Here is an 18,359-nt window from a genome sequence, read left to right on the forward strand (position 1 = left end):
GTTGTATTGTTCTTCTATAAGCCGGTGCCATGTCTGGTCGCTTTGTTCGTTCATCCAAATACCGTGAGCTTGACCGATCCCTTCCCCTCAGGCTGCCCGCAATCTGACAGGTATCAGGACACGTCTTCGGACGACCGACGAGAAAGGTATTTACAATGAGAAACTCCTGATTGATCACACGTTCTGGCAACGACTCATTCAATGCGCAGGATCAATGCTATGATAACCTTCGCGTGTCGAAAAATGCTTGGGATACCAACCTTGTCAAGGTCCGCCTCCGCCGGCATCCCGATTACCACCCCTGAAGACAGTCTAACCCCCAAACTAGGTCAACCCTCGTTACCTCTCCGTGAACTGGGAAGCCGGTGGTGGTGGCGCATTTGCTGTCATTCCTCTTGAAGAGCGGGGCAAGCTACCCGAGAGAATACCTTTGTTCAGGGGTCATACCGCGGTCGTTCTGGACACCGACTGGTGAGCATCCGTCGCCTACTGTTAATTTCGCGAGGAGAACCAACACATCCCAGGAACCCTTTCAACGATGATTTGATTGCCTCTGGTTCCGACGACGGCAAGGTGAGTTGTCCATCATTCTATGCTTCCGGTGCACTAACTCATATTGGCTCTGTTCTAGGTCTTGCTTTGGCGAGTTCCCGAAGGCTTCACTCTCCGGCCGGACGTCGAACCTGACGAAGTACAAGACATTGCGCCCGTTGGAAAGCTGAGCGGTCACCCAAAGTTGGTCCTCTCCGGTCCCGCCGCACTCTGATCCGTCACTAGACATGTCGGTCCTAATTTCTGTCGCAGGAAGATTGGGCACGTGCTCTTCAACCCCGCCGCAGAAAACATCCTCGCGACAGCCTCCGGCGACTTCACTGTTAAGATTTGGGATATCGAAGCCGGTGCTCCCAAGTTGACGTTGAACTTGGGAGATATTGTTCAATCTCAAGCGTGGAGCGCTAATGGTTCCCTGCTGGTCACCACCTCGCGAGACAAGAAGCTGCGGATCTGGGATGTTCGCCAGGAGCGACCCGCTCACGAAACCCAGGGACACTCAGGTGCGAAGAACAGTCGTGTTGTATGGCTGGGCGAGCGCGATCGCATTGCGACTACCGGTTTCTCCAAGATGAGCGATCGCCAGCTGGCGCTTTGGGATATCCGTGCCCCTCGCGAACCCATCAACGGCTTCAAGACTCTTGATTCGATCTCTGGTGTGTGCATGCCGTTCTGGGACGATGGTACCCAATGTCTGTACCTGGCTGGTAGAGGGTGAGTTGTGATTGCTTCACGATGTTCAACTGCGATGGTTTGTACTGATCACTACTAGCGACGGCAACATTCGCTACTTCGAATTGGAAAATGACAAGTTCGAATTCCTTGCTGAATACAAGTCCTCCGATCCCCAGCGTGGTATTGCTTTCATGCCCAAACGAGGTGTGAACGCCCACGAGAATGAGGTCACCCGCGCCTTCAAGACTGTCAATGACAGCTACATCGAACCAATCTCCTTCATCGTCCCTCGCCGGTCAGAAAATTTCCAAGACGATATCTATCCCCCTACTATCGGTCTGAAGCCCGCTATGGGCACCTCGGAATGGTTCGCTGGAAAGGAAGCCATCCCTCCCAAGATTTCTATGGCCAGCCTTTACGAAGGCGAGGGTCTGAAGGAGGTCACAGGTGTACAAGAGAAGCCTACTGCTACCACGGGTGCTCCTGAACTCAAGGCTGAACCTGAACCCAAGCCCGCCGAACCTGTCGCTGCAAAGAAGGCCGCTGAACCCGTCTCGACGCCCACACCCGTCATCAAGCCGGAGGTGTCCATGAAGGAGCAAGGTGCTTCAATGGCCGCCATGGTGAACAAGTTTGCCGACAACGAAGATGATGTCGAGCCAATGGATGACGATTCCAGCTTTGAAGAAATCTCAAAGCCAACTGAGCGTTCTGCTCGTTCCGCGGATGACGCCTCGCCCTCGATAAAGACCAGCCCATGGCCACAGAAGGAAGAGGCCAAGTCGCAGGCCAGTCCTGCTCCGGTAAGCTTCTTTCCCCTAAATCCTCCGCGGCGAAGAACTAATCAAAACAGGCCTCTCCCGTCGTCGCCGAACGAAGCACCCCTACCGTGGCCACTCCTACCACCACAACGCCCCCTGCATCTGCAGGCTCGACTGTCCTGTCCGGCGCCGCTGTTGCCGCCGACGCCGTCCAGCGCGAGGTCTCAGCCATCAAGGACCTGCTCGCGGAGCAAACCAAGATCATTGCATCGCAGGCGGAGCAGATCCAGAACCTGACTGCGGAGATCGGATCTCTCAAGGCCAAGCTGGGCTAGCCGATTTCTTTTCCGTGATAGCCTCTGCCATGTAGTGTATTCTAACTTTGTGTGCGTCGGGGACGTTTCGCAACCTAAAAGAATCCGTCCTCCTCGTTTGTCCATAACCATAGTCGGTGTCTTATATTCTCGGGGGCTTATAGCATGTTGCAATGTCAATACCACTTCATATCGAGTTTACTCTCCTTTTTGTTTTGAATCACTGAGCTGAACAAGGCATGCGGGGTAGTTGTAGAGGTTGATGGCCATATGATTATAACGCTAAGTTGTAACGCCTTGACGATAACGCCATCCAAGAATAGTCAATCAGACTCTCGAGAAGGTTTTATCCATATATCCAAGCTCGTCATTCGCATTGGCAATTTGTCTAGAGACCTTGTGCACCGCCAAGTCCGCATTGGAAGAGCCCATTAGGAATAGCGGCTCAACTGGGACCTCCCGCTAATGCCTAAATGGCCATTTTCCTGAGTGCAGGTCTTGAAACTTTAGAGACCTTTTGCACCCAAAAGTTGGAAAGCAGCAGAGTCAACAGAATGGGTATAGTTGATTACGAAGTTCCCTGGATGTGGTATAGCGTAGTGGATATCTGAAGCTATTCAAACGCGTCTCATAAATATTGATGTAGCGATTTTGTATGCTAGTATACGCGTCCTAAAAGCATCAAAATGAGTCAAGAGAGTCAAATACATCGTTCGGCTAAGCGGGCGAACCCTTGTCTGCCGCCTGATTCATCTTCTCAAATTCCCTGGAACCCTTCACGCGCCATGACAGGGCCCCTGAGCCCATGGCCGCAGAATCCGAATCCGAATCCGAATCCTAGGCAATCAAACAGTCAGCCACCTAGTCGCTTGAAGAGCGCGGTGGCTAGGAATTTAGCTAGCAGTCAATCCGAGCGCCGACTCAATACCACCACTCAGCCAATATCGGATAATGGAGAGTCGATGTCAATAGTGTTTTGCCAGCAGCCTCAATCGTCGCAGACTAACCCCGGTCGAACGTACTTGACACCCGAGCAGCAGCTAGAAGTGATCCAATGGTGCTTCAGCCATAGAGGATGGTATGCAGACCGGAACATCACCAAAACGGAGTTCTGGGCTCGCTGCGCCCAATTCATCAAAGACAAATTCAACAAGACATATGCGGCGCCAGAGCGAATGGTCAGAACCCTAGAGAATCGCCGCAGGCAGGAGATGAAAGAGGAGATGGCTGCTTCTTCTGGTCTTGCTAAGGATGAACTCAAGCAGACACTGAATAAGTGGATTGAGTTCCTAGATGATGTCAAGCTGCGAGCTGAAGAGAGGAAGGCTCGCATAGCGGCACAGCAATCCAGTCACCCTACTCTTGGTGGTCAAGCTCGAGAGCTGCTCTGCCGTCGAATGGCAAAGCGAAGGCATGAGGCTGAAGGAGATCGGTCTGGTGAAGCTACTACTGAAAGTGAGACTTCTGAGTCTTCAGGCGTGTCTGGGAGGCGCAGAAAGCAGCTTCGCAGGATGCGGGAGCAGGAGAGAGAGGCAGAACTCTACAGGACAGCTCTTGCAAATGCTCTGACTGCTTTTGGAACAGCTTTTAGTAACTCTCTGAGCAAAAGCTTGAGTGAGCCCATTCGAAAGGTGGAGAAGGAGATATCATCTCTGAAAGAGTTACATACGCGACTAAATGAGCAGACGACCCGTATCCTACAGCTTCTCCAAGAGATGAGAGAGGTGGATCTGGATAGAAAGATTAGCAAGGTTGAGTGTTGAGTGGTGAGCGATGGGCTCGCTTAGCAATTCATTGACTGTCACTATCTTGTTTGACAACTGTGCTCCCATCATAAGGTATAAGGATATCATTCCTAATTTGGGTTACTGCTATGTCATCTTAGAATCACTGTCCGAATGATGGTACTTCCATTTAGTACTATTCAACTTATATGTACATGTAAATCGCGAAGGTACTGCGCGGTGCCAGGAGAATGAGAACCACAGTGAAGCGCTTCATAGGTTCCCTGGCATGCTCTCGCTATCTATCTAGTAACGAGGACGAGATCTCGAGTATCTTGAGATCATGCCCATCGACTAGCCTCTCGCTCTCGTTCCACACGCGCAGCACGCGCCGAATCGGGCTCCTCGTCTTCATACTTGTAGCTGAGCCGACGGCCGCCGGCCAGGATGCGCTCCTGCCGGTTATCGCGCCGGCGACTGGATTTGCTCTCTGCATTCATTGCTTCCCGCCGCTGCTGTTCCTTGAGCATTCGTTCGCGATTGCGGGCCTCACGCTCCAGCGTATGCGGATCCTTCTCGGGCTCGGAGGTCTTGGCTGGTGCTTTGTCTCTGGCGCTGTCTTTGTCCCTGTCGCCGCCGTCCTCGCGGTCACGCTTGATGCGTCGGGAATGGTGGCGAGAGGAATAGTCACTGTCAGCGGGGGACTGGGTTCGGTCGCGGCGAGAGCGTTTCCGATCCCTGTCTCGCTCGCGGTCTCGGTCCCGGTGGCGATCGCGGTCTTTTGCGCGTTCACGGTATCGATCGCGGTCCCGGTCGCGGTTACGCTCTCTTTCTCTTTCTCTGTCACGATCGCGATCACGATCACGGTCACGATCCCGCCGTTTGGCGTCTCTGTCTCTGTCTCGGTCCCTGTCTCGGTCACGTTCTTCTTCGCGGCGACTTGAGCGGTCCTTCCGCGAGACGGACGCTCTGCTCTCCGAGCGGGAGGTGGGCTCCTCTAGAATGCGCTGAAGACGATCGACGTCATGCGAATCTCCGTTGCGGCTGTGACTCCGGCTTCGGCTGCGACTGCGGCGATGGGATCGATGGGACCGACGTGCATTTCTGCCCTCCCGTTCCTTGTCCCGACGGTGAGACGATCGTTTAGAATCAATAGACGGAGAACGAGAGCGGCGGTCATCCTCAGCTGCGGATGGCTCGTCGTACTTGTCTTCTCGACGGGGTCTTCTGGGCGCATCACGTCTACGTCCGCGATCGTCGGCGTCCTTATCCACCGTTGGTGAGCGCTGACGGACGAAGCGACGGCCATCCACCTCGGAGGGACCGGGAGATCGGGATCGACTCTTCGGTCTAGAGGAAGACCTGGCTCTAGATCTTGATCTTGACCTTGATCTCGATTTCGACCTGGTCCGGGTCCGTGCGTCTTCGCGGGGCGTGGTTGGGGTTGCACTACATCGATGTGTCAGGTTACATTGCAGACTGACGAGCTGCTGTACGACTTACCTCTGTTCGCTTCTTAGTGACGCACCTGAAGGTCGTCCCTGAGCAAAATAGTTCCGTTGTCTCAGAACACTGGTGTTGGGGAGACCCTCACGCATCGCCCTGGGAGCGGCGGGGGCTCCTTCGACTCCCTGGCCCCGCGGTTCCTGCTGCATGTTTGGCGCACCCATAAAAGGAGCGCCCCCGAACCCACCCCCGCGACCTCCTGAGAATTGTCCGCGCATATAGCCTCGTCCAAAGCCCATTCCCATGTGGCCAGGCATGCCCATCGAAGCACTGGGCATCATTTGATAATGGTTGGGCTGGTCAAGACTGTCGATAGTAGGGATCCCTCGCAATTGGGTTTCTTCTTGCCCAGTATTTTCATCGGCAGCGGGTCTATCTGCAGATATAGCCTCTGCTGCAGTATCCCCAGAAGCTTCCTGAGAAGAAGCTGCCTCCTTTGACGGCTCCTGGTCAGGGTTCGCTTGTCCATCGCCGGTTGCAATCTGTGTGCCGTCGGCCCGTCTTTCCGTGGCGCTGGGATCGTCCTGCGATATTCCAGCTGGCCCACCTTCCTGCGACTGGCGTGTCGTGTCTTGATCAAAGTCAGAAGATTTAGGGGTTTGGAACGCTGCGTAGTTAGCATTAGGGGGGTAATTAGCCTGCATATGCCCAGCAAAGCCGCCACGACCACGACCGCCAGGAACAAACCCACGGCCGCGGCCTCGGAAATTGCCTCTGCCATAACCGGGACCATAGTACCCGTTCTGAAAATCTTGGCTAGGGAACTGTTGTTGCTGCATTTGAGCATGAACTCCGTTGGGTTGAGACATATTATATCCGCCAAATCCAGAAGGACCCCCATACTGCGGGCCCATACCATTTGCGAAAGCATTTGGATTGAATTTATCTTGGCCTCCATTCCACATATTGTTCTGAGAGCCGTCCCATCCCCCATACATCCCTTGACCAGCGTCGAAATTCATTCCCATATTCATGCCACTGTTCATGCCATTCATGCTCACCCCGTAGCCTCCAAGCATTCCCTGATTCGCGGCCATTGGGTCCATTCCCATACCAGACATTGCTGGAGGCATGTTAGTGTCTGACTGATTTTAAGAGACAGATGAGGAGAGACCTACCCATTGGATTGGGAAAGTTGAACATTCCGTTAGCCATGAACTGGGCCATTGGATTGAAATCGCCGCTGGCGTTGTTCCACGCCATATTTGGGAAGGCGCCGGGTCCCATGTTGAATCCCATGGCACCGGGGAACATCGGCGTCGGGCCTTGGGCCTGAGGCATCCCTTCGTCCGTCGGTTGAGGGAGCTGAGGCTCCTCCGTCGCACCTACTTCGGCACGTTTGTTTTCGTCTGTAGCCTCATCTGCCTGACCTGCCTCGACCGGGCCATTTGCAGCTTGCTCGTTCTGTTTCATGACGAATTAGCTATCGCCAAATACATGGAAGTAATCATCAACAACGTACTTCAACAGATGCCTTGGGTACTGCTGCTTGATTTATATCTGCCACATTCTCAGTAGCGGTGTCCGACGGCTCTGCACCGATAACAGCAGTAGATGATTCCTCCCCTGCGACATCACTACGGTGATAGTGGCCTTCTGGTATCTCTGCTACCGTGATGCTTGCAGGGTTTTCAGACACAGCTGGTGTCTCCGACTGAGCCGGAGTCACATCTGCAGGCGTCACTCCATTCGAGATAGCAGGCGTAGCAGATTGCCGCTCCTTTTCGCGTTTCTTTTCTTCCGTGCGAAGGAAGGCTTTGAGGGTCGTTCGTAAAGCTTTGTTTGGCTTGCATAGGTCGGAGGAAATGGGAGTATGTGCGCACACGGGGCAAGTCTCGGGCAGCGATATCTGGCCTACAGATCGGACGGTCAAAAGATGTAAGGGCTAAGGTTGTTCGGGACTAGCAGTGCGTACAGTTTTCACATATGGCCTGATCGCAGCAGGGCAAGCGGAACGCGTTAACGGCAAGTTTATTGCAGATAGCGCATCTCAGCTTGAATGGAATTTCATCCTGAGAGAGGGAGCTGGTGGGACGAAATCGGCACATTAGATCACGAACATAGTCTACAGACCTCGAATACCACAACGTGCACTCACCTTGCGATGTCCATCAAGCCCGCAGGCTGGTCCGCCACAGCCATTGAGAGTGTTCAAAGCCAGTCGAGGATAATAATGAAGGTGAAGAATCGCGCAGCACCTGGGCTTACAACCGGCAAACAGAGGCCAAAATGGCAATATCAAAAATCACACCTGGGTCCACCATCAAGATGAGGTAGTATCCATCTCAACGGCTCCGGAAGCCAATATAGAGCGATGCCTTGTAGAGCAATCTATCTGTTGACTAAATTTGGTTGGAGGTGAACTTGAGGTGGTTGGCATGGAGAAACAAAAATCCGGCCATCTTTTTTTTATTTCCTTTTATTTTTTTCCTCCCTTCATGTCCCACTTCTCCCCGCCCAAGCTCCGTAGAGACTATATCTGAATTTGCTTTATGGAATAGGGATAGATACAACATGCCAATATTGAAGAATTTAATAACATGAACTATGCATATCAACACTGATCATCACTGCAATTTAAAGCTTTGCTTGCATGCTACTACTGCGCTGGCCTTGTCTAACTAGCTTCAATATCACTATGACTCAAAGGCTACAGAAGGTAGAAACATCGTTGGATAACGCTGTTCTGCCCGCTAGGCTATCAGCAACAGCACCAACGACGCGCCATCAGATTAGATCAAGTAATTTTCACCTTCATCGACACGGAGGTACGTTCGGACAAGATCAGCGGCGATACCCCTTGGTTTCTGCTCGCTGAAACTCGTCTTTCCTGCGTCTTGGGAGCTCTTTTATCATCATCGGCAGTCGTGGTACAAGTTGTCATGCAGTATCTATTTTTAAAGTCTTGTTGTTTTTGGAAACATGCACATGCGATTACATTGGGACATGGAGGAGCAGGAAAAACATCAAAGAAAGGAATAAACCATGGTATCCTTCTATGAGGCTGTTGTTGGATCAGTAGTTGCATCATCGACAGTGACTCGAAGGACCAAATTCACGGGCTGAAACCAAGCCTAGCATAAGAGGCCCAATCAACGCGCTGTCCGTCCGAGACGCCTTTGTGGGCGAAGTGGCAATGAGAGGCTTGTTCAAGTACTCGAGGTGAATGAGATGAATAGAGAATAGACCATAATGATTCAGTCAGTCACCGGAAATGAAATCAGGAAAAAACAACAAAGTTATGCATGAAGATCAGGGGGAGGGTTGATGCAGAAAGAAATGTTCGAGAAGCCTTGGTAGTGAGTTAGATACGGGTTGATTTAGGCTGTCGATGATGGACAGGGAAGAGGATCACAATGGATGCACAAATCACAAAAAAGAGAGGAAAAACCTAAGGCATTCCACAATTTTAGCGCGAGAGTGGAAGGCGGGCGCAGGGTTAAAAAGGGCAGCTGCTGCCCCGGAAGAAAGAAACCCGGCCTGTTCTTCTGATACCTGTTATCGCCACGCGCTTTTCCACCCTTTAGCACACGCACTATTAAGACTCTTTCCCTCTACCTGTCGGTACTTGCTGCTGAAGAAGCTCGGGCCATCCGTGGCGCACAATCTAAACATTTATTATTATTTATTATCATCCTTTGTATCTGGCTGCCGTCGCGACTGTCATTTTATCACCCCTGATCTCAAGGCATTGAGGTCTTCTCAGTGACGCGGTGATATTCCCCTGACAATTGCTTGACATCCTTTTTGTGATGTATCTTCTCGAGTCCCGTTATATGTCCTCATACATATACGTGAAGTCAACTTAAGACGGTCCCCGGAAAACAAGGTACCTACCCTATACTGCAACTATACGCCCAAACTCAACTACGGCAGTGTCTACATACACGAAGAGAAATAGCCATTGCTAAAGCGACATCCTAGCAATGACAGATCAGGACAGCACCTACAGACCCCGTTCTCCCGATCTTTCCACCTTCCAGTCCTCTATTCCTCCCGTCGTTAACTCTCCCATCTATCCTCTCGCGAGTCCTCTTGCACACCGCGCTTCCTACGACTCTTCACCTTTCTTTACCCCGCAATATCAGCAACCACCGGCCCCGCTTGGTCGGGTCTCACAGCAGTACATACCACCATTCATAGACCCAAACTCTCCGCTTTCACCAGACATGGCTCGTCGATCCTCCCGTCTGGCGCGCGCAACCGAGGTTGCGCCCATGCCAGAGGTCGCATACGCGCAGCCAGTACTCTCGGAAGAGCCCCAGCAGCAGCTCCCACCGCCGCCGCAACCCAACCCGGTGGCCAGCATTGAGGTGAAGACAAAGTTTCCCGTTGCGCGTATCAAGCGTATCATGCAAGCAGACGAGGATGTCGGAAAGGTGGCACAAGTCACTCCAATTGCTGTCTGTACGTATATCCCCGTTCATTTCATCCCAGGCCTCTTGGACTTGTACTGACTGCTATCGTGTCATAGCGAAAGCCTTAGAACTCTTCATGATCTCTCTGGTCACCAAGGCGGCCAAAGAAGCTAGAGATCGCAACTCGAAACGCGTGACTGCGTCGCATCTGAAACAAGCGGTCGTCAAGGATGAGGTTCTGGATTTCCTTGCCGACATAATCGCAAAGGTCCCCGACCAACCTACCGGTGGAAGGAAGCATGATGATGATGGCAGCGACCAGAACGAGCAACCAAAACGAAAGCGAGGCGGGCGTCGGCCCAAGGATGATAGTGATTAGGTCTTTGTCTTCAATTCTGGGACATGGACCTTCTTTCATCTTCTCTTTTTTTTTTTTTTTTTTTCCTTCAGGAACGACTGGATGGGTGATATCTTAGACGGGAATGGAGAGCGGGCGTATACTCATTTGGCGTTATGCTGGAACGCATGGTCGGGCTTGCATCTATTTTTCTTGATGTGAATAAGTACTTTTAGCTCTGGTTCATCGCCGTTGGTTTCTGGATCTGAGTTCATTTGTCTTCTCAATTTCTTTCTATTTTCGCTGGGCAGTGCCCAGTCTTGCTGTTGTACCTCATTAGCTTGCGAGGATGCGGCATGATTCTTGACAACTGTCAGGATGGATGATCAATAGTTCATGAACCACATCAAGAGTATGATTGGGTCAGAAATGCAGGCCGTCGTTGTCAAAGCCGCGTCCCAGTGGTGCGTCTCGATTGCGCGTAGTGGGAGACTGGGAGTACATGGCTCTCGTGGGTCAACATGCATGATCTCTCCTCCTAGGACGTGACTGCGCTATTCCCCTTTAGGAACTACTGTTGTCTCCAGCCCACTGCTCCTCTATCCTCACACTTCACTTGACCAGGCGATTGTGGTCGACGAAGGATATCAGAAGTAATATGCTGCTGTCACAGAACGATGGACTTTGTATGTTCCGGCTTCTGACTCTCCGTCCCTTGACATCTCGCCAGATCTCTCTCGCAACTAACTGATAATAGTGGTCTCGTCTAATTGGCGGCTCCCGTTCGCTGTCAACCAAGAGCTTTCGTGCTACGTCGCCCACTGAAAGATTAACAGCTTTCAAGCAGACGTGCAATACTCTGCAAGTAGGTCTTGTTTTATGTCAGCAGGTTTAAAAAGCGGGAAGGCTAACCCTTCCGCCTCCTTCGACAGCAAATATGGCGTTCCACCACCACCCCGTCCGGAAACCTATCAGCTGGAGCTCAAGCGCGCATCTACATTGAACGGCTGAACTCCATCCTGAGCGACGAATCGCGAGGTCCCGCTCCTCACCCATGCCTAGCATATGCTGCATCCTCCCAGATCTTTGTGACTATCACGAAAGTCACATTATCGTCCTACGATGGTGGCCAGGTTGGCACGCTCCGGGCCGCAGCTATCTTCTTCAACACCCTCATCGATTCGGAGATGGATGGGGTCGTTGACAACCGGCTGTTTGCGCGGGCTTTGGTGGATTTGGTCAGACGTGCAGACAAGCATGACGAGGATGTCGAAGGCAGGCTGGTGGAGCTCTTGTTTGGTGTCGCCAATAACATTCGTTTACAGCCTAGCATATTACCAGCCTGGTTTGCTCCAAGGTCCGACGACCAGGATAAGGAGAGACAAGCCAATACGGGGACGGAGTTCGCTGGCGCGACGAGGACAAACGACTTCCCTTTATTTTATCTGTTGGTGCAATACGTGCATCATGCGGGCAGGGCGGGCGATTTCGCTCGGACGGGCCTACTGTATCTGATTGAAACAGCGTCCAGGTCCAAGATTCTGGAGAGATGGTTGATCGAAAGTGACCTTGCGACTCTTATGGCTACGGGTTTAGGCGCGCTGTACAGTCAGCTGGGCAGGTTAGTAGACGATGATAAGGCTCGAACTGAGACCTGGCCCGGACTAACAGATACCCTAGCCTGTCCTTTGGTACGACCGAAGAAGAAAAGCTTCCACATATTGTCGCGTTGTCAGACCATGCAAGACATGAAAGCGCCCTTCCTCCCCGGCTTGATTCGACCATGGATTCGTTCATGTCGTATCTGTTGTTCTGGCAGGACACGATCGACCATTGTAAATCTGCGGAAGTGAATGGTACTCTCTTGGACCATTTCCAGGTCTTGTTTCTGGAGCAACTTCTGTTAGTTCCCCCTTTTCCAGCAGTCTTCACTGGCCTTCCTGGTATTTTCTGACTATGTTAGGTACCCATCGCTACTGGAATCATCCGACGTCGAAGGTGGCTCTACTGCCGCAGTCCTCACCTATCTATACCGTATTCTTGAGTCAATCGAACAACATGATCTAGTTCACCGTATTCTTCATTTCTTGCTTGCGTCACCGTCCGAATCCGAGCCAACGTCGAAAGTGGACATGTCGTCCAGTCGACGAAAGTCTCTGGACGTCTTGGCTGCCTTCTCGGAGGGAGCGGCTCGGCCATCTCCATCTCTCTTCAACCTCAGAGACCTTGCGCTTCTTGGACTTCAATCAACCAATCGTCAAACAGTGTTGGCTACGCTACGTTTGCTGACAGTTGTCTTACAACGACATCACTCTTTCGCCGGGTCCTTGGTCCGGACGGATTCAGGTCAACCCGCTAAGCAGCGAACCGTTGGTGCACTGAATGCGGAGCTCGCACAGCTCCTCGGCTTGGCCACAACGATTGTCCACGACCCTACACTGAACGATTCTTTTGAGAATTATCTGAAAGACGCCTCCTGGATACTGGAGGCGCGTCTCAGTATGTTACCGGCGGAAGACGATCTTGAGGAGGATCGACCATTACAACTGCGAAAAGATGATCCCATCCTGCGGGAACTGCTAAACCTGCTAGGCACGTTTTTCACCAACAGTGTGACAGTGAATCTGGCGTTGACAGAAGTCCTGAAGAGCATCGCTTCCTCGCATCTTGTATCTCTCGATGGGTGGCTTCTGGTTGATCCGACGAAATATGATTACAGCGGCGCACCTACAACCGAGAGTGATTCGACCCTCGAAGTACTGGAACAAATCCAGCTAGCCTATCACGAGCCGAGCTGGTCCAGCGCTGACGTACCCATGCTCACCTGTGTCCTGCACAGACTCGTGCAACAGATAAAGGTCTGGCGCAGCGACATGTCAGACTTTGATATACTGATTGCAGCTCGGCGCGACTTGCTCCACCGGGAAAACGATCACAGGCAATCCCCTAGCCGGTCCCGACAAGCCTCTGAACCTCGCACAGGTGGTTCTTCAGAGAGACCAATTGCACGAATAGCGCAAGTGGGGTCTGACTTTGGATCTCCCCGCGGAAGAGCAGCCCGACGCCTGGACGTGCAGAGCGTTGCATCCACACCACAGCGCGTTGCGGCTAGATCACCAGCGCGGGATCCCTCTGTACTATCTGCCGCTACCCGAGAATCGTCCATGAGCCGGCAATCTGCTGCAGACGAGCTGCGCAAGCGACTGGCAGAGTTTCTCCAGGTGAGACCACAACCACAGCGGCCCCGAAGCGACGCGGATGAGGCTGGGGACGTCACAGAACCAGCCGGCGGTCATACAGACCGCTCAGAGGACGCGATCGTGGACGATCCATCCGAATCAGCAACGCTTGGACACGTCCTGACTAATACTGTTATCTTGTATGAGTTTCTCCTGGAGCTATCGGCGATTGTACAAGCACGGGGAAGTCTGTATGAAGAGGCGGGGTTCCCGGGAGTTGACGCTGCAGCCTGATAGTAGCCAAAATTAGCTGGGCTGTGCAAAGAAGTTGTGGGCAGGTACCACGACTGGAATAGGATACCCATTTAACATTTGTTTTACACGGTACAGTAGAGTATAGAAGTAGTATTGGTCATATACGGAGTATTCCAAGTTCCTTTCCGTTCGATCATAAAGCTAGTACTGCTATCCTGAACAGAGAGATATCTTATTTCCTTTTTCATCAGATATCCAGAATCAATTTTATAGATGGTCCTCCACGGCATCGCATTGGTGCCTATTCATGCCTGAGGCCCACTATCGTCGGGCACTAAAAATGACCCCTGAGTGCAGTCATGTGGGCAAGGCACGGTGCCTGATTGGCTAGTGGCACAGGCTGAATTCAAATTTGGAGTCAAAAAGTTTCGATTGCTTTACATATTATAGATCGATAAATCATTGCAGACTTCATAAAGGACAGGACAACGAAACAAAGCTGAAGAGGAGAATACTATTGTGCTACGGAGTACATTGGGACTCGATTGCGTCCGGAAAGGTGGGTGATCGGGGCGAGTCTGACTGTACCTTAGGTCAGAAATAGGAGATGGTCTTGCTTCCCTGGGACTTCGTCATCCACATTCGCTGGTCTGGCTCAAACATTCGCGTCAAAAGGGGCTTCCAGTCTCCTATTGATTACTGGTGCATTATTAGTGACTTGAGTACGGAGGTGTGCACCAAAAGTGTTGACCTATGCTAGTAAGCTTGGCTGTATCCTGCTGACGCAGCCCCCTAGTAATTTATATGGCAACATGTCTAGAAGGAAAAATATTTAAATGAATCTGTCTATAATAGTGATATAAAGCTATTCAGATGTCTTCCTAGTCTAGGTCTAGATCTTGATGTCTAGATAGCTGTCCCTTAAGCTGCCTTCCTGACTGATTATACTTAGGCTTATCTTGCCCCTCTTAGTATTCATTCCCTCCTTGCAGCTTAATAACCTCCTGGATATGGTAAATAAGGCATTAAATCCATTACTAAATCTTCTCCTAAGGAAGCTTATTCTACACCTTTATCTAGATAGCTTTGCTAGTCTTCTTATCCTAAGGGGCTCCGCGTATAGTGGTCTGTCTCTTTAGAAATGGCTAGCATGGTTTAATAGCATTTAAATTAGGTAAATTCCCTGGCTAATCTAGGAGCTATTAAACTATATAGATATTATATACATACTGTTGACTATGGTGGATATGAGCTGGGGCCTTATCTTTAAGGATAATGGTATTAGGTTAATCTTTCTGGTATTCTTTTATAAAAGGAATAAGCTTTAGAATTAGAACTTCCTAGTAGAGAGAGGTTCTAGATTAGTATATAAATTACTAAGATTAGAAGAACTTCTGAGAGAACTTATCTTTTAATATCTCCACTAATCTATTCTACCTTTTATTACCTTCTGAATATATTTACTATTTTTCTTATTCTACTTCCACGTAGGCTTACGCCCCCTAATTCCGCGGAGATAAAGGTGGTTTATAGTAGTATTTATCTCCTATTTAGTATAGTAGATAGGCTTAAGCTCCTGATTTAAGGCTTTAATTTTTATCTTAGCCTACTTCTTCTATTATGAAGTCTTAGGCTCCTAGATATAGATAGGGCCTTTTTTATCATAAGAGAAATATACCTAAACTATAAAATTAGATGCACCTTTCCAACACCTCTATACATATGTTAAATTATATTAATCTTTAACTATTTACCATACACATATAGATCCATGCCAGTAGCCTAGAACTACCACAGTTTCATCCATCCAGATGACATTCTTCCAATTGTTAAGGGTCTAGTATTAGTAATCTAGGCAGAATTTAAGTTATTTAGCCTTAGTAGCTTTAGTCAGTCTAGGCTTCTAGGAAGGCTTTACAATAATAAATCTATTTTACTTAAGAATCTATAAAACAGAGGAGTGTGATATACCAGCCTTATAAGCTAGAATTTTAGATAATTTCTCTCTTCCATTATAGTCCTTAGATATAGATTTAATAATAGCTTTCTCCTTCTCAGGTGTTATCTCCCTAGGCCAGCCAGATTATTTAGCATCCTTAGCATATTCTATTTGAATGTATTCACATCTTCCAGGGCTGAATCCACAGTCTTTAGCACATTAAATCATCTTCTGGATAGATCAAGGAGGAACCTCTAGATTATTAGCAATTTCCTTGATATCAATACCCCAGGCTACTAGCCTGAGAATCTAAATGCATAATTTAACTGGATGATAGCCATTCTTAGGCATGGTAAGTGATAGATTTGATGAAAATATTGACTTTGGATAGTATTAAAGAGTTGAATACTAGAATGTAAACAAAGATTTTCCCCTTTGGACGCGTTACTATATAAATTACTAGGGGGCTGCGTCAGCCGGATACAGCCAAGCTTACTAGCATGGGTCAACACTTTTGGTGCACGCCTCCGTACTGGACTATGTATATCAACTTGTAGTGGAGCCTTGTCACGATGGCCAGTGGCTTACTTCGTACTCCTTATCCTATTTCAATTTCTGATTTCCATTTCCGGTCTTCCAGCTTCCAGATCTCTCTGGCTTCTGCCCCCGCTTCCACTCCCCTGTGACCCTTTCAATTGTCAGACCTGTAGGCTGCCCCATATCCGATTTGACCAGAAACGATGTCGACCTAGTCGTCATCTATGTAATTGCACTCTATATACGGCGCACAAGTACCGCTACGGACTACGGTAGCGGAGCACATTACCAATTGCTACAACGGATAACGAGCCTCTGCTACGGAGTACAGGCAATGGTCCGTCCCAGCCATGGCTGCCGACGCCCATGATCCTCTCGACCGCGAGGACGCCCCGTTTCTCGCTTCTTCCCCGGAAAGCAGCACCTCCAATCGTCGAACCGGGGACCAGGACGACGAAGCGGAACTTAAGCATGTCTACAGTGCCAACGACGACGACGATAATGACGATGACGTCGACGAGCGCAACGGGACTCAGGCAATTGAGAGAATCCGCTTCCGCTTCATGGTTACCCTCTTTGCCATGATCCTCGCATTCGAGGTCGGCATCGTGATGGCCAATGGGCCCATGACTCGCATCTACGAGTCCATCGCCTGCCGGCAGTACTACGCCGAGTATGACCCGCGCCAGATCGCGGCCGACGGGCAGGTCCCTGAGTCGCTCTGTAAAATCAAAGAAGTGCAGACGGAGCTGGCGGCCGTGAAGGGGTACATGGAGTTCTTTGACGGGGTTTTGAGTTCGTTTCTGGCGATTCCGTACGGTCTGCTGGCGGACCGGATCGGAAGGAAGCCGATTATCTGTCTGAGTATTCCGGCGTTTGCACTCAATTCGGGGATCATGTTTGCCGTTATGTGGTATTCGGATATCTTCCCGCTGAGGGCGGTTTGGGCGTCTTGTCTCGCTTGGTTGTTGGGTGGGGGGCCTGTTGTTGCCTTTGCGATTATCTGGACTATGATGTCGGATGTAACGGCGGAGGATGAAAGGTAGGATCCTATGTCTCGTGTCCCTCGGTGAAGGAGGTGCTGATGTCTGCAGGGCTGCGATGTTCTTCAGATTCGGGGTGGTCAGTATGGGCGCCGACTTCGCCTCCAGCGCTGTCAGTTCATGGATGATGACGTGGGAACCGTGGCTGCCCCTCATGATCGGCTGGGGCATTGTGCTGGCTGGTGTCCTTTGCGCAGTCACACTCCCTGAAACCATGCATGTTTCGTCCGCTCGGCGCACAGAACGCTCGGCGAGCGTGGAACTCGCCCACCTGGCGTCTGAGAATGGCGACCAGAAGGAGGCTATACAGAAGGAGGAACGGCGGATAAACCCTGATGACAGTGATGTGGACAGCATTGAAGGCGATCAATTACCCTTTACCTTGCGATCTGCCAGCAAACGGCCCTTCCTGCGGAGGATGTACTATCGCAGTCGGCAGTATCTCACACCTTACTCTTTCATCTTTCGCAACAAGCAGATTATACTCCTCCTCACGGCTTTTCTAGTCTACCGGCTGAGCCGAGGCTCGTCCTGGTTTCTGGTCCAGTACATTTCGACTCGGTACAAATGGACCATCGCGGAAGCCAACCTTCTCATCTCCTTCAAACCGGCTCTGACCATCCCACTCTTCCTGTTCATCTTGCCGGCACTCTCTCGGCATCTCCTTCGCAGCATGCACACGAGCAAGAAGGATCTCCAGCTGGCCCGCGTCAGCATTATCTGCCTCTGCCTGGGTACACTGGGGATCGGGCTGTCTCCGTCCCTTGCCACGTTGGTTCCCAGTCTGCTTGTGCAGACGGCGGGATCAGGCTTCCTCTACTTGATCCGGTCGTTGATCACGACAATGGTGAAACAGGAAGAGACTGCGAGATTATTTACTATTATTGAAGTTCTGCAGGCTGTGGGTAACGTTATCGCCAGTTTGTCCATCACTACGGTGTTCCAGCTGGGTCTGGAACTAGGTGGTTCCTGGATCGGCCTCGCTTGGATGATGACGAGTACGGCTTTCGCGTTAGTCGGTGCTGCAGTCTGGTGTTTCAGATTGCCTCCAGTCGCCGAGAGTAAAAGTGATGCTGAAGTCTGATCTCAATGCATTTCTGGTTCCGTTGGATCGGACTTGATCATAGCGTGGCGTTTTGTATATAGATGGCGCGATTTTCTTCACCTGCATAGCCTTTT

The 18,359-nt window shown here is 50.7% G+C and overlaps 6 protein-coding genes across 6 annotated transcripts; 5 read left to right on the forward strand and 1 right to left on the reverse strand.

The window, feature by feature from the left end:
- Positions 1-29: 29 nt before the first annotated feature.
- On the forward strand, positions 30-2,323 carry Aspvir_000417 (coronin; the record flags this gene model as incomplete). Its single annotated transcript, XM_043265553.1, has 9 exons — positions 30-63; positions 118-146; positions 210-269; positions 329-471; positions 525-573; positions 632-735; positions 805-1,266; positions 1,325-2,030; positions 2,081-2,323. 9 exons carry the CDS (start codon positions 30-32, stop codon positions 2,321-2,323), a joined length of 1,830 nt encoding a protein of 609 aa, XP_043121488.1.
- Positions 2,324-2,988: 665 nt separating this feature from the next.
- Positions 2,989-4,065, forward strand: Aspvir_000418 (uncharacterized protein; the record flags this gene model as incomplete). The annotated part of the gene is made up of 1 exon (XM_043265554.1): positions 2,989-4,065. The coding sequence occupies one exon, from the start codon at positions 2,989-2,991 to the stop codon at positions 4,063-4,065; it is 1,077 nt and encodes a 358-aa protein (XP_043121489.1).
- Positions 4,066-4,367: 302 nt separating this feature from the next.
- Aspvir_000419 (uncharacterized protein) lies at positions 4,368-7,674 on the reverse strand (the record flags this gene model as incomplete). The annotated part of the gene is made up of 6 exons (XM_043265555.1): positions 4,368-5,475; positions 5,530-6,595; positions 6,651-6,936; positions 6,995-7,386; positions 7,448-7,557; positions 7,631-7,674. The coding sequence occupies 6 exons, from the start codon at positions 7,672-7,674 to the stop codon at positions 4,368-4,370; spliced, it is 3,006 nt and encodes a 1,001-aa protein (XP_043121490.1).
- Positions 7,675-9,458: 1,784 nt separating this feature from the next.
- On the forward strand, positions 9,459-10,269 carry nctA (negative cofactor 2 transcription regulator complex subunit BUR6; the record flags this gene model as incomplete). The annotated part of the gene is made up of 2 exons (XM_043265556.1): positions 9,459-9,939; positions 10,007-10,269. The coding sequence occupies 2 exons, from the start codon at positions 9,459-9,461 to the stop codon at positions 10,267-10,269; spliced, it is 744 nt and encodes a 247-aa protein (XP_043121491.1).
- A 635-nt stretch (positions 10,270-10,904) lies between these two features.
- Positions 10,905-13,700, forward strand: Aspvir_000421 (uncharacterized protein; the record flags this gene model as incomplete). The annotated part of the gene is made up of 5 exons (XM_043265557.1): positions 10,905-10,913; positions 10,985-11,092; positions 11,160-11,848; positions 11,908-12,129; positions 12,191-13,700. 5 exons carry the CDS (start codon positions 10,905-10,907, stop codon positions 13,698-13,700), a joined length of 2,538 nt encoding a protein of 845 aa, XP_043121492.1.
- Positions 13,701-16,487: 2,787 nt separating this feature from the next.
- On the forward strand, positions 16,488-18,264 carry Aspvir_000422 (putative MFS transporter; the record flags this gene model as incomplete). The annotated part of the gene is made up of 2 exons (XM_043265558.1): positions 16,488-17,179; positions 17,232-18,264. The coding sequence occupies 2 exons, from the start codon at positions 16,488-16,490 to the stop codon at positions 18,262-18,264; spliced, it is 1,725 nt and encodes a 574-aa protein (XP_043121493.1).
- Between the last annotated feature and the right edge of the window lie 95 nt (positions 18,265-18,359).

Source organism: Aspergillus viridinutans, assembly GCF_018404265.1.
Source record: "Aspergillus viridinutans IFM 47045 DNA, scaffold_1, whole genome shotgun sequence".
In the NCBI taxonomy this organism is placed as follows: Eukaryota; Fungi; Ascomycota; class Eurotiomycetes; order Eurotiales; family Aspergillaceae; genus Aspergillus; species Aspergillus viridinutans.